Source organism: Rhagoletis zephyria, unplaced genomic scaffold (assembly GCF_001687245.7).
Source record: "Rhagoletis zephyria isolate East Lansing unplaced genomic scaffold, Rhagoletis_zephyria_1.1 Rzeph_scaffold_03261, whole genome shotgun sequence".
Taxonomy (NCBI): Eukaryota; Metazoa; Arthropoda; class Insecta; order Diptera; family Tephritidae; genus Rhagoletis; species Rhagoletis zephyria.
The window spans coordinates 39,547-55,276 of NW_016160344.1; the positions used below are offsets into that span (position 1 = coordinate 39,547).

A 15,730-nucleotide genomic window follows, 5' to 3' on the forward strand; every position below is an offset into this window, starting at 1 on the left:
TTTAATAAAAAAGAGTTTTAAGAACATGTCATAATGAAATGTCTCCAGGTTTCACCAATAAAAGGTTTATGTTCATTTCACGATAATTGTATTTTAAACTATAATACTAAATATTAAATCCGACCGTGTTCGACTTTTTTTGTTTAAGACGCGAGTTTTATTTAAGAATATTAAACACAAACTTAGAAAACCATATATTTGTAACCCAATTTTACGTGAATTTAATAAACATTTTTCAAATTCAGCACATTTCCTTTAATATCGCCTTTGGCGCCATATTGGAACGGCCATCCTGTTTTTAGTTATATTTCGAATTTAGCGACCCCATTAACTCATAATTAATATAAGCATAAACCATTCTTATTATTATTTTTAACAAAATTATTGTGCTTCAGATTTTCTGTTTTTTATTTTGACTTCATATTCAAATTGAGCGACCGCAACCTGAATTCATGTGAATATACTACGATGGAATGATGGGTTGTATGCAGTGTTGCCAGCGCTTCTGCATGAGAAAACGTCCCTCTTGGTCTGAAAAAACGTCATTTCCTACCCAAAAACGTCTTTTTCAAATGATTGTACAAAAAATTGTTCTTATTAAACTTTCATTGCATACAAAGGTACATATGTACGTAAGGTATAGTAAAATGTCATTTCTACACAGCACATTTAGAATTCATTGTAAACTGGTTTGAGATCGCTAATATAAAAATGATTTTGTACATACACTTGTGATCAGCTGATTAAGGCATCAACATTTTAATCGATTTTGGCTGTTTTTCGTTTGTTTATTTAATGTTTATTATTTTTTCCATTAAATCCAAGCTCATTTTATAACAAACAAAATATAAATCCACATTTAAAACTTTGTGCAAAAATTATGAAAAATCTGCAAAGTCTCAGCTACATTTTCAACTTTTTATTCAGATTTTTTAGAATTTTTTTGAGTATGCAGTTTGATAGCCCACTAAATTTCAAGTGGCAAGTTTAAAAGGGCTACATAATCGCGTTGATTTTTAATAATTTTTTTTTCTTGTAGGCATTTGGTTAGGGGGTCGGTTGTCGAAAATACTAAATTAGGTTCTGCTAAGAAGGAGCATAGCAATATTTCGGCCTTTTTTGTGTTCGTTACATTTTCAATGAAGTCTTAAAAAAGTCGCCAACTTCTTCAGACTTTTTATGCTGCTACAGCATTTTTGATGCTTTTGCGAGCGTGCGTGTTGCAATAGATCAGCTCTTCCTGATTTGGCTTTTAATGAGCAATTGCAAACATTACAATTAGTCTCGTAACCTCAAGTGTTTACACAACCAGCCTTTGTCCAAGAATCAAAAAAAAAATGCGCGTATACTTGGTTTGTATCATATTTAAGTCATCTGTGTCCAAAGAATAATAATCTTTTGAAGCAGCTGCTGCAAAACACAAAGCTTGTAAAGATTTATTAAGAAAGTAATTCAAAATCAGTTTTACTTACAAGATTTAGTAACAGATAAAAATTACTGGGAAGTTAAAAAACGTCAATTTTCACACAAAAAACGTCCAAACGTCAACAGGATACAAAAAACGTCCAAATGACGTTAAAAACGTCAACCTGGCAACGCTGGTTGTATGAGCATTACAACGACATGTACATGGTGCAGCGAATAAAAAAACAGCGGCTCCGGTGGCTTGGCCTTGTCGCTGGACTCGGAACCCACTGGTGGTAGCAGAGAAAGAGGGAAGCCGACCCCCACTGCGATGAAACACCAAGAAGAGAAGGACTTGGCTTCACTCGCCATTTCCAATTGGCATCAGTTGGCACAGAAGAGAAATAACTGGCGTTCTTGCTTGAACTCGGCCAAAATCGCTTAGAGGATAAGCGATATTGTCCATAATGGCAAATACATGCATACATAAATATTTCGTATGTGTGTATTGAAGCATACAAACTGTCGTGTTATTTTCTCATAAAAAATATTTTGAATTCTTATTGTTTTACTCGCTTATTGCAAGCTGTTGAATATTTGTTTTTTTTTTTATACATTTTTTGGTAACTATAGAAATATTCGCAAATTTTCCAGACTTTGTTTATCGATAAATCGTCAATTGTTGCCAACGTTATATTAGTTATATGTGGTTGTTATGTTGTATAGGTTGTACAAACATAAATAAAATATGTATCTAGTAATTTTTACAATAGAAATCTTTCACTGCTAAGGGTTGACTTGTTGTTTGATCAATTGGCATAATTTCGCTATTATAGCCCACCGGAAATATTAACTAGATGCTTAGGTAACAATCTGTACTGAAGTGGATGGTTTCGACAACACCCTGTGGGGTATAAGCTCTTCGTAGAGTTGGTAAGGTGGGTTATTAAACGTAAAATTTCAAAGAAACTCATTGGTAGTGACAAGGCATTAGAATAGCTGGACCAGTTTTTAAATTTTTTTATTTATTTTTTGTTCACAAGGGGTCATGTGCACAATGCCAGTGAACACTTCATTTCAATAGCGATCACCCTGAAGTTTCTAAGTCGACATTCATAAAAGCAACATGCTAAATATTAATCACTACATTCTTTGATTGCTCCAAATTCGAAAAATCGTATGTATGTATTAGGGCGGGTCAAATTTTTTGCTTCAAAAGCACATCGCGACTACGGTTATTTGGGTCATTTCAAGCATTTTTGATTTTGCCCAAGAAACCATAGCACTAAAATCAATTTTGAGCCAATGACCCAAATAATCATAACCGCGAGGGGCCCTCTGTTAATTTTTGTTTGGGCCTCTACAAATCGACCCGCCCTAGTATGTATGTATTCTTGGAATTAAAGGGCATTCTAGTCACTTCAAAATATTAAGATTTTGGTTTTTCTCATTTTCGTTGTTGGTGTTTCCACCACAGCAGCGAATTGAAATACAGCGGCTACGATGGCTTAGTCATGACGTACAAATGGACAGAAACGCTCCAGTTCTGAAACAGAGGAGGTAACAGAGGAATACCTAGGCCTATTCTCCGTTGCGAAAACCAGGTGGAGAATGGCTTCGCTTCACTTGGCATTTCCAATTGGCATCAAATGGCACAGATGGGAAACGACTATCGAGCTGTTTTGGACTCGACCCAAATCGCTGAGGCAGTGACAGAGCCAAAAAAGAAAAATAATCAACAAAGCTTTAAGCCACTATTTTTCACAAACAAAAAAGCATAGCTTGTAGGTAATAATTTACTCTGGCAAATTATTATTTAATACATATTACAAATAAAATACAAACATACGCAATTATCCGCATATTTAAATACATACACATATTGGGCGTACACTTGTTATGGGGAAAGTATTTAATTTGTTGCCACTGACTGACGAATACATAAGCATTTAATTACAAAAAAATTAGGTTACAAAAACATTATTCGACAAATAACACTAATCAACAAAAACGTTCGGCGGGCGAATAAAAACTTAATCTCACTTGGTTTGGTCCGTGCAACCAGAAATCAATATGCAACATGCCTAATTCGCTCTAGCTTTTGAGCAGTTTTATAAAATAGAAATCCCCGATGATCGGGGTGCTCCGTAGTCTAAAAAATCTCCATATTTCTTTATTCTAAGGACCACATGTGTTGGTAGTTAGCTTTAACTTTGGTATTTTGGCAAGATCATACTCAATATCAATACGTATACTACATCGCTGGCCATGCTAGGGTCTCACCTTGAGACATAGCTGGCCATGCTAGGGTCTCACGTTGAGACTTATTTATTGTTATTGCGAACGATACAATAATTTTGACTTGACGACGTTTAAATACAAAAGGAAGTGTTAATTCGCTGGGCTGTTAATTTATATGGGGTAGTAAAATTCATTTCCCTGGTGAATCACATGTTTAAAGTCCATTATATTACGTTCTCATTGAGCCACAAACTCGAGTTCATGAGCCATTTAGGTGTTTAACCATACAAAAAATTTCGCTAAACTCTCCTTAAACACCACTTTTATTTGGAGTTTATGGGAATGCAACCTTTTTTTTTACTGGATTTGGTTTGTGTCTTTCATAATCCAAAAATGCAACCAACTTTCCGACAGCTAGTCTGTTCCCGTACTGCAGGATTTAGTAAATCTGATTTAATGAGAAATATTCCGAGGTGGTTCCGTGCACATACATATGTGTAGAGCATCAACAATTAAGCTATGCGAAAACCAAAAATGTGGTTAAATTTAAATTTTTGGATTTTTTTTAATATTAATATTTTCTAAACAACATAACCTATTATAAAACTAATGACGCCAAGATAAAAGTAATTAATTTATCTTTCATGTGTGAATATAAGTTATATGCTTTTTTATATCATTAGTCCGGTAATACGAAGAAACACAAAAAAATAGAAATATATTTTTTTAAATGGCGTTTATATAAAATTAGTTTAAAAAGTGGTTATAGTATATCCGTCGCATAAAAGGTATTTAAATTATGTTGAAATTAGCATCAATCACTTTTTAAATGGTTAAGTAGTTTCCGAGGTATTAAACAAATAAGAAATAGAAAAGTTGACCTCTTTTATTGGCTTTGGTTTTTATTTATACCAAATAATTTTGGAATGGTTGAAATCAGCGTAAACAACATTAGTTCCAAAAACAACGTAGTTACATGACACGTTTTAACCTGTTTTTGATACTGACTTTATAATGTTTTTTGCTTCTCCAGTGAAATAAAAAAATTGTTGGTTAGGGCCTTTGTGAATTAAGGTAACAATATGTGTTATTTGTAAACCTTTTGTTCTTCTTCTTTATTGCAAACCATTTGTTAGATATTTGTATTCTATATACATATATGGTCTTTTTTTATAAATATTCACATTCGGGTAGTCCAAAAATGCATGTGAAAAAGTAAAGTTCGAATTTTAATGCTCTCGCCCCTAGGATTGCTTTATATCGAAAAAATATACCCCCGTATTTTTATTTAGAAATCAAAAAATATTTAGAGGTCACTTAAAGTTTTCCATGTATTTTATTTGGCGAAAAAAAGAACAGTTTTTCGTAGGAATAGTATACAATTCTGAAAAATCAATATTTTTCGATCGGAAAACTCTGTTTCCTTCAAGATACTTCCAGTAATAATACCCAATTGTTTTTTTTTACTATTTTTAATACCAACGATTTTTTATGGCTACCGTTATATGGGAAGACATAAACGAACAAAGTTTCGTTAATATATCTCAATTTTTACTAGAGTTATCGTGTGCACAGATGGACAGATCGGCTGACAGACAGTCACAACTTAATCGATTTCCCTTTTCATTCCGAGGATGTTACAAACAACCGTTATGTGAACAAAGATATAATACCTTGTGCATAAGTGCGCTTGAGTATAGAAGCAGTTGCATGTTTTTTTTTTCGGTATAGAACAATCCTAGAGGGTGGGAACACCCTAATGTACATATGCCTGCATTTCTAATGGACATATTGTCCAGTTTTGACAGAATTCTAGTTTTTGTATCGTTAATATTATTGATTGCCCCAAATATAAATATAAAACATATGGTGGATAAATTAACACTTCTTCAACTTGCCGGCAGTTGCATATCTAAATTGACAAAATTATTTATTTATTTATGCTTAAGCGCATGTCAGGTCAGAAGAAAATCAAAAGAAAGTTGATTGAACATGCGACCAGTAAATAAACTGGCATATGTGTTTATAAAGCATGTGATTGTGCTAAAACGTCGTACATACAAATACACTAGACTGCATATTATAAAATCTATTATAACTTAAAACTTGCACCAAAATATTTCGGAAAAATATTAAGATTTTCGTGAGCTGGATGGATATGAAAATATCTCCAAAAATGGAGGTTTTATGAATAAAAATAGTTTATTAAAGAATGTTTGGAATCCCCTCAAATGACAAAACAGTTTAAGCTTAAAAAATTTGCCTAAAAATATTTAAAAAAAAAATTTTAAACGGAATCGTAATAATGAGACTTTTGATGCTTATTTTAACTATTTCAAATATTGGTATAAGAGAAACTTGAATAGCTAGACCAAAACTGTTCCGATTTAGACTTGTGTAGTATCATTGGAAAGGTGTTTTCTCGCCATTTTTATTTCTTTGCATATAAACTCATTCAAAATATGAAAAGGAATGGTTGGATGAACGGGCGTCATTCCAAGTTCAATTAAGATGTATTGGTATTTGAAAAAAAAAAAATTTAAAGTGAATTAGTTTTGTTTTGCACAGAAATAAAAATAGTAGGAAAATATCTTTCTACTGATATCTCGTTATAGTTTTGACCCAGTTATTCAAGTTTTTGGTTATCTTTGAAAAAAGTTAGAAAACAGTATCAAAAATCTCATTATTACGATTCCGTTGAAAAGAGTTTTAAATACTTTTATGCAGATTTTTTTGGCTTAAACTGGTTTGTCATCTGAGAGAATTTTTTTAAAAAATTTCTTTAAGAAACTATTTCTGTTCATCAAAAAAACTCCACTTTGGAGGTATTTTCAAATCGGTCCAGCTCACGTAAATCCTAATATTTTTCCCAAATATTTTGGTGAACGTCTTCTAACATAATTTAATTTGTATTTTCAGAGGAAAAACTGCCAGTCTGATATACATGCATGCATTTATGCACTTACTTGAGTTTAGTGAAGTGGGTTATGGGTTCTGGCAGAGGTTTAAATCAGCCGCGCCAGTGTAAATATTTATCATCTATGGTATATTTCTAATAAAAACTTGACATATTAGGAATTTGTTAAAAATGTTGATATAGAATTTGGAACCTCAGCGTACTTTTTCCAAACCACTTGAAGGAAGATGCTGCTCCTTGCCGATACTATCGCGTCGTAAACCAACTTTGGTGATTCATATTTTTCGTTTTCATTCATTTCAGAAGCCTCGGATGAGTTGAAGTTCAGTTAGAAGTTGAAAAAGGCACTTCCGAGAAAAAAGTTTCAAACAAAAAATAAGCATTTTTATTCTCGAAATCCCAATCTGTAGTAATAACATATATGTCTTATTTAAAAGAATTGACTTCTGGTCAGTTTAACCATCTTTCGGTCGAAACCGGAAGTCGGTAATTCCATCAAAAGATAGAGCATCTCCGGTTTGGTAGGTCAAATTTTTGCGTTTTTCAATAAAAAATATTTCCCTTCATTTTAGAGGTGGTGGACAGTTGTGCGTAATTAAAAAAGATGGATTTGAAGATGTTGAAATTTCAACGAAAGTCTTAGGATACCTTTTATTTAATCGACTATAAGCAGTCGTAAAAAAGTAGAATGCATTTCAAAAAGTTGTTTGCGTCATAGGGTTGCCACCAAAGTGACGTGTCGATTTCAATACAATCAAAAAGCAAATAGGGTTAATACGCACACCGAAAACTGGCCTTACTATTTTTTGTCGTAACTTACTCAAAAACAGCGTTTATACTTAATCTTAATTTCAATTAAAAAACAGCATTTTGTTTTGCTGATATAATTAAGCAAACAAAACTAAGGTTCCGCGCCTATAAATATAAATTTGCTGGATCTATACTCACAAGGTAAGCAGCATGTACATTATGGTGGTCCAAAAATGCATGTGAAGAGTAAAGTCGGGATTTGTATGCTATCTTCCCTAGAATTGTTCTATACCGAAAAATATACCCCTATTTTTTATTTTGAAATCAAAAAATGTTTACACGTCGCCCAAAACTCGACCTAAAGAGGCCAAGAGTGTTTAAAATCAATAAAACTAAGTAATAATTTTAATAAAAAAATTCAGAGTTAATTTTTTGCGAACTTGACATGCATACGAGTGCACTGTTTTTTCCTTTAGCATAAATAACGTATACAATAAGGTGGTCCAAATACACGTGAAAAAGTGAGGTCGGATTGTTCTATACCGAAAAAAATTATACCCCTGTTTTTTTTTATTTTGAAATCAAAAAATATTTAGAGGTCGCCCAACGCTATCAAAGTTTTCCATGTATTTTATATTTTATATGGGAAAAACACTTTTCGTAGAAATGGTATAGAATTCTTTTTCGATCGGTAAAATATGATCCTCTCGCAGATTCGCAACCATTTTTTCATAGTAACTATAACTTATAGGTCCGCCGAAAACCCCAAAAAATGCATTGGGGGTACCAATAAAAAATCGTTAGTATTAAAATATTTTTAAATAAACAATTGGGTATTGCTATTGAAAGTATCCTGAAGAAAACCAGATTTTACCTATTGGAAAATATTGATTTTCAAAAATTCTATACCATCTCTACGTAAAGTTTTTTTCCCCCCATACACATAAAAATACATAGAAGTGTTTTGCACTTTCAGCGACCACTAAATATTTTTTGATTTAAAAATCAAAAAATAGGGGTATATTTTTTCGATATAGAATAATCCTAGATGCACCACCCTAATGTACGTATATATAATTCCGAAAATTTAAATTATTTTAGAGTACAAAAGAAGTACATATTTATTTGCCAAATTTAAATCTCTACGCCCAATGCTTATATGTGCTTTATTATTACACACAATTGAATTTACTAAACCACAATGACAAGAACAAAACAAAACTTGATTTCATTTGCGCAGTCGTCAAAGTCTCAATCAGCCACGCAGAACGACAGAGGTCAACTTAACACAAAGCTCAATTGTCAAAAAGTCAATTGGGGCACAAAAAATTGCCCTTCAACATACAGGTGTTCGCCCGTTTCAACAATGACGAACGCACTAAAAAAAAAAAGTGTGAACATTTTCATACAAACAATTTCGACTCTTCACTTTTACTGAATATTTCGTTATTTAATGAGAGAAAATCAAAAAAAAACTGAGATTTACATATGTATATTTTAACAATGTCCATTTTCTATTAAAAAAAAAAAAACATAATAACTGTTACTAGAAATATAATTTTTGCTCAGTTGAGTCAACCTACCATGACTTATTTGTATGAGCGGCAGGCCAGTATCCGCGACGCAGCTGGCAATCCACAGCGCCTTTAGGGCCAATACAGTTAATAGCGCCATTTCGGCCAACATGTTGACAGCGAGTGATGATTTTCGGTTGGTTAGCCAGAAGAGAGGAGCGACGATAGGTCAGCCACTTAATGCGCCAATGTTAAATAATTGATGAACTTTTAATGGTTTTCGGTGCTCGAAATTGACGTCACTTTCCGTAAATGGTGTTGAGATGATAGGTGATATACATAGATGACAGGCAGGAGTGCAAGTAGGGGTACTTTGATGCAAGTTTAACATTTTAATCGCATTTTCTTTCTTTGGTTAGACATTGCAAGTTATTTTTTGGAATACTTGCCTTTAAAAACTTAGCAAATGGCATGATATTTTTTATTTATTTATTTATTTTTTATTACACTTATTGTTGTTCTTAAGGCACTAGAATTTGGCTATTCTGTTTTTGGATTTAACACGTAAATTATAAGTCGTTCAAAATATAGAAATTTTCACTTTCACAAAGAATTTAACTTAAATCTAGCGCATTGCATATTTTTAGCGCTCTTCCTAACAATTTCAAATTTTCGCACTGCTAACTCGCTTTGACGATTAGCTTGCCTAAACAAACATTTCATTTAATTACACTTCAAAAAATTTCACTTCAAGCATTGGCCACTCACACATGTATACGCACCAGTGCACATGCACGCTTCTATACATACGTACATACATATACATATGTATATTACAAAAAAATATGAGGCAGAGCTGTTTGCATTCTAAAATTTTTTCCCCCCTTTTAGTTAGTCAACAATTTTTCCGCGCTTTTCCGCTTAATACAATTTTTTGCCGCACACACCGTTGAATGTCAATTTAGAACTGAATCATTTAAGCTCGCTTACCTGCGTACTCAGCCAGGCAATTCGCTTCCATATGGATACAAGTTTGCATGAGCGAGCGTTGCAACCCAGAGCTACATAGCTACTCCCCCCCATTCATAAGTTTATTCTTTACTATAGTTCCGCTTTGATGCAGTATTTAAATGTTGTTGTTGTTATTTACGTTGCTACTTCCTTGCTTACTTTTATTCTAGTTTTTTGATTTTCTGCTTCCCATTGCGCTCACTACCTTGCGCTCTCTTAACGCTCTCTGTTTTGGCCGCTTCAGTGCCTGGTCAGTTACCTGTGGCAACACAACAAAAATTCACAGGTGTAATAATATATTTTGTTTGTAAATATTGGTGCTAGGAAGGCTTCATGATGTGCACTACAGTGGTATTATAATGGTAAATTGCATTAGGGGATTTAAAGCGTTTTCTTTTCTCAATTAAAATGTAGCCCCAGTATATGGCAACATTATGTTAATGTTCCCCTACGCCTTGTAAAATGTTTGCATTCTGCGTATGACAAAAGAACAAAAAAAAATGCCAATTTGAAAATTCTTTACTGCACAAACTTATTCTAAATTTGTTTTATTAGTTCGAATGAAATTATAAAACTCAGTTCCGCTACATAAAAAAAATTATTTATGAAGAATAATTATTGCAAAATATGAATCAAAATCTGTTGGGCAATATTCACACTTACTCATTAACAAAGAGGAGAAAATGTTGCACTTTTGCCGGGACAGAACACACCATAAGAAAATTTTAATGTCCTGTGAGAAAAATTACACTGAAGATGGCACAATGCCGCAACTGGTTTCTCTCCAAACCAAACTTGATAAGGGATGACATAAACTCGCTCCAAAATAAATCAAAATGAAACTAAATAAAATCATTTCTGAAAACTGAATGAAATTAAAAAGAAAAAAATTTGTTTGAACAATAAAATCTAAGAATTAAAGGATATTAAATTCGAATAGAAAAAAAGAAGAAAACAGTACGTAAGGATTAAATTAATAAATTAAATTAATTATAAAATGAATATAAAAATGAAAAGAAAATTACATTAAAAAATTACAAAAAAATATGGTTTAAAATAAATAAAATAAGTCCCAAAACGAAACAAAAACAATTTATTTTGCTTTTTAAAACTACAGGATCTAAAATCGGAAAAAAATTAGAATATAGAAAAAACTTAAATACATTTCTAAAAATTACATCAAATTAAAAAATGTTTTTAACACAATAAAATATAATAATTAAAAAAATATTTATTTTCAACAAGTAATTTGTATGCAACAAACAAAACCGACTTCAATTCTCATATAGAAATTTAAGAGTACCGTTAATTTCTTTATGATCCAATCTATAGATCGAAACCAAATTAGTATGGGACCACCTCGGAGACACTACTTTTCCTTTACAAAAATAATTATATAAATCGGTTAACGTGGTCCAATGTTATGCGGTAACATACATACAAAATATATTCCGAAGAACTTGTAACCTCCTCCCTGTAAAAAGCTATAGTATTCGCGGCCCGAGGTTTCCAATCCGGATCCTTAGAAATCTCATCTCTACTTTCTAGTTTTGTACGAGTGCTACCAGAACCTTTCCAGAGAAGAAGCTAAAAGGGCTAAAAAATATAGCTAAATCAAAATTTCAGTTGTGTATGTCTAGAAAAATGTAGAGATATAAATTAACATTTGGTATACTTTATGTTATTACAACTTTATAGCAGTACCAGTTAAGTTAAATTGATAAATATTTGTAGGGAATAACTTATTTTACACATATTTAAGAGAATATTTTTCGCAGTCTCACAAAATCCGCCCATTGCGGCTGTTGCAGCGCACAGAGGAGTATACTTTTGTATCTTTAAACATATTATTACCTTCCTTTTATTAACTCGGAATGTGATGACAGTACGAATGGCAACTATAATAGGGAGGTTTTAGTTTTTTAAACCATAATTTTATTATTATTTCTCAAGCTACATACGTATAAAACCCATCTACCAACTGGCAGTCATAAAACTCGTCTCCGCTGCTTCATCTTTCATATATGTATGAGCGTCAAGTAACGGGTGATTTTTTTGAGGTTAGGATTTTCATGCATTAGTATTTGACAGATCACGTGGGATTTCAGACATGGTGTCAAAGAGAAAGATGCTCAGTATGCTTTGACATTTCATCATGAATAGACTTACTAACGAGCAACGCTTGCAAATCATTGAATTTTATTACCAAAATCAGTGTTCGGTTCGCTTTACGTCCGATTTATGGTCTACATAATCGACCAAGTGAGCAAACAATTAATGCGATTGTGACCAAGTTTCGCACTCAGTTTACTTTATTGGACATTAAACCAACCACACGAATGCGTACAGTGCGTACAGAAGAGAATATTGCGTCTGTTTCTGAGAGTGTTGCTGAAGACCGTGAAATGTCGATTCGTCGCCGTTCGCAGCAATTGGGTTTGCGAAACACATTTCGAACCGAACACTGATTTTGGTAATAAAATTCAATGATTTGCAAGCGTTGCTCGTTAGTAAGTCTATTCATGATGAAATGTCAAAGCATACTGAGCATCTTTCTCTTTGACACCATGTCTGAAATCCCACGTGATCTGTCAAATACTAATGCATGAAAATCCTAACCTCAAAAAAATCACCCGTTACAATACAGCCCTTATTGCGATATTAGCCACTAGTTATGATAAAGTTCCATGTTTTATTTTATTACTGAATAGAAAAACATATAAAATAATTTAGATCGGTTTGACTATGCAAATATTCCTCTGCGGTGCGCCGCGAGTAAATTACATATTTATTCCTTTCGCGGGGGATGAAACGGCTGACTACAACGCCAACTGGTATGATGCTACTAGTATTACGACTAGGTAGTTCTGATGCGGTAACCGACAGTTGACAACCCGTATGACATCGCCATGTTAAAAATACCAGCCGCTAACATTGAAAAGGGATAGAACGTTAACTAGTTGTGCTGAAACGCAAACTGGTAGCATTCTAATTCACAACTATGCATGTATTAGCTTTTCCTGCTGGGTTATTTCACAAGCGCACACACGCAGTGCGGTGCCGGATATCCCGAGCGCCATCTAGCGGACACTAGGTATTACTAAACGGTGTTTTCTGCTAACGCACGCTTCCTCTGTTATTTTTCCTGTTAGTTAATGTTATTAACAGTAAAAATGGAGAAACATTTACTTATTTATAACAAAAATACAATTTCTCAGTAAAAAAACAAAAAATACATATATGCCACATGTACATTAATATATATGTATAGCTATATAAATATTAGTATTGTTAAAATATACTGAATGGAAAGTTAATTTTATAAAAAATTATAAAAGTTACCTCAAACTTTCGTTAATTACACACATACATATGTATATCAAGTTCGTTTCAACAGTCTTTCGATTAAAATATGTCATTACCTTGTAGTGTTTATAATTTTTGTATAAAAGTTCGAAATCTTCAAACAAATTTTAACAATTGCGCCGCCCAAAAATTTTAAACTTTTTATAACAAATTTTTACAGCCTTATTCTGTATCACGAACGATTGGCAAGACGAACGATTCGTCTGCAGAGGAATGCTTCAAAAATTAGTCCGGCGGCATTATTTTAGCCGGTTTAAACGCAAGTCCAGACCCCGACAGTTTTCTTTTTATATTTTTTTATTTTTTCTCATATTTAAATTAAGTTGTTCGGGTGTGAATATTTGGAAATTCCGAACGCCATATTGGATTTTGCATTTTGAATTTTTAAAAACTAGTTTTAAATTTGTAATGAGCGAACTTAAGAACCTCTAAATACCAAACTTCATGCAAATTCAGTAATTTTTTATATTCTTGATGCTAAATAGGAATAAATTACACTAATCTTTAATATTTTAATACACCCTCTGTTATTTGGAACAACTGCTAAAGTTGGTGTTGTGAAATAAATTTAGTCCCTCGCGAGAGCTAAAATGTTCAAACATCAAAAATTATTTCTCTAACAGCGAGTGTCACAAATTGGAGAAGAAGCTTGGCTAAACACTAAACAAAAATTTAAGTATCAAATATTTATTTATTTATTAAGTCTTTGAGCTATAATATTGTTAAAATATTGACTTGTAATTAAAACTACTAAATATGCAAAAATATTTACTGTAAAACAATACTAGCTAGATATGAACGTTTGTAGGTATTGTGCATAGTTGACCGAAAACCTCATAGACGGTGACGGCTGATCGCGCAAGGTGACGTGTTTACTTCTTAACGCATTCTGCAAATTCGACAATTAGTGGCTTACCTGTCATGCACAATGCCAACGAAGACAACTGCTAATGATTTTGCTAAAGCAACTGGCTCTAAACAACACTGAAGACGATGCTTATGACCTTACAACAGTCGGCGTTTAACTTCAAAACGTAGATTTACAATGTGTGCTTATGTTTGCTAAGCTGAAGGTTAAAACAAGTGGTGTAACTTACATACGCATGCGTTTTTCTAGCTTCCACATAAAAAAAAAATACCCAAAAACTATAAGCGAAAAAATTCTCCCAGATATGTATATCCTCCAAGCGGGTGACGACTGGTCAATGGGCATAGGCTGCTTACATACACCGTTGTGACAAGTTAGGCTTATTCCTATGCGACCTGCACATTGAAAATAAATATATGTATGTTGGTATGATACTGAGTGGGACGTGGCGAAGATTGCTGGTGGTAGAGAAATGATCACCTTTGTTGTGGAGATTTTAAAGGCTTGAATTTCTTGAGGATGAATGCTGGCTTAAATCCACGACTGAACTTAGGCCTTTCGAACCATTACGGATGCCTCAAAAACTGGCACTGGGTTAGGATCTGGTGTCTATATCGAATGTTACGGCGTCGCGCTGGACTGCAGACTAATTTTGCGTCTGAGATCTTTCACAGCCAACAATCTGCTTGGGTTTATTCGTTAATCAAGTAGAATTAAAACAGATTTAAAGGAATATAAAAAACACTAAAATGGGTGGCATGTAGCCTGAGTAATGATTTCTGCACGCATTGTTTATGCGTTCAGTTTCAACAAAAAATAAATAAATAAAATGCATTTGGCTTAGAAAACATCAAAAGTAGTGGCCGAAATGCATGAGCTTCAAAATGCATTTTAAATTTTGTATTCATAATAAATTTCTCAATAAAGTTAACAGTGGTTTCCCCTATGGACCGCAGATACATAAAATACATAATGTTGCTCAACATGTGACAATGAAATATGTACACTGCAACATGTTGTAACATCAAACAAATTAGCTTGGTATTTTTATAGCATATGCAGCCATAAATAATGCCAAATGTGCAAATAAGAAGTAACTGCAAAAGTAACAAAAAGGAAGAGAGTTCATCTTTCGTACATATATACTAACTAAAATCGAGAATTCCAAACGACCAACTAGAGGTCTGCATGAAATACATTTCGTCGTTTAAAGTACAAAATCGCGTATAAAAAAAAGGCTAAATCTCGTGTGTGAAGTTTCCCTGATTTTATAGGAGAGAGTAAAACTTGTCTTATTTCAAAACAGAACCACGATACTTTAAACGACGATATGTATGTATGTAAAATGTCATTAATCCCCCAAATAATTCAACATTTTGCTGAGCGTATTTGATTTTATACAAAATACTCTGCACTGTACTATCTCGAAATTGTATTCAACTCATGCCGAGCTTTAGTATGTTACTATGTATGTAGTATGTATGTGAATAAATACTTCATACATGCGCACCTTTGTTGGTAGCAGCAAACAAAAAAATTCGCATTCGTAATTATGAGAGGCAATTAAATAATTAACGGGTTGGCAGCCAAAGGAGGTGATTTTAATGGCTTTTGGCAATAAAAATAAGCAAACAAATATTTATAATGAATTTTGTAAAG

At 33.0% G+C, this 15,730-nt stretch overlaps 1 protein-coding gene across 1 annotated transcript in view; it reads right to left on the reverse strand.

Annotated features, from left to right (window-relative positions):
• The window catches only part of LOC108368703 (uncharacterized), a 10,502-nt gene extending 6,795 nt beyond the window's left edge, over positions 1 to 3,707 (reverse strand). The window contains exon 1 of the mRNA XM_017623600.1: positions 3,688 to 3,707. Coding sequence (XP_017479089.1) covers positions 3,688 to 3,707 — 20 coding nt within the window. The remainder of the gene's footprint in view (positions 1 to 3,687) is intronic.
• Positions 3,708 to 15,730: the final 12,023 nt, after the last annotated feature.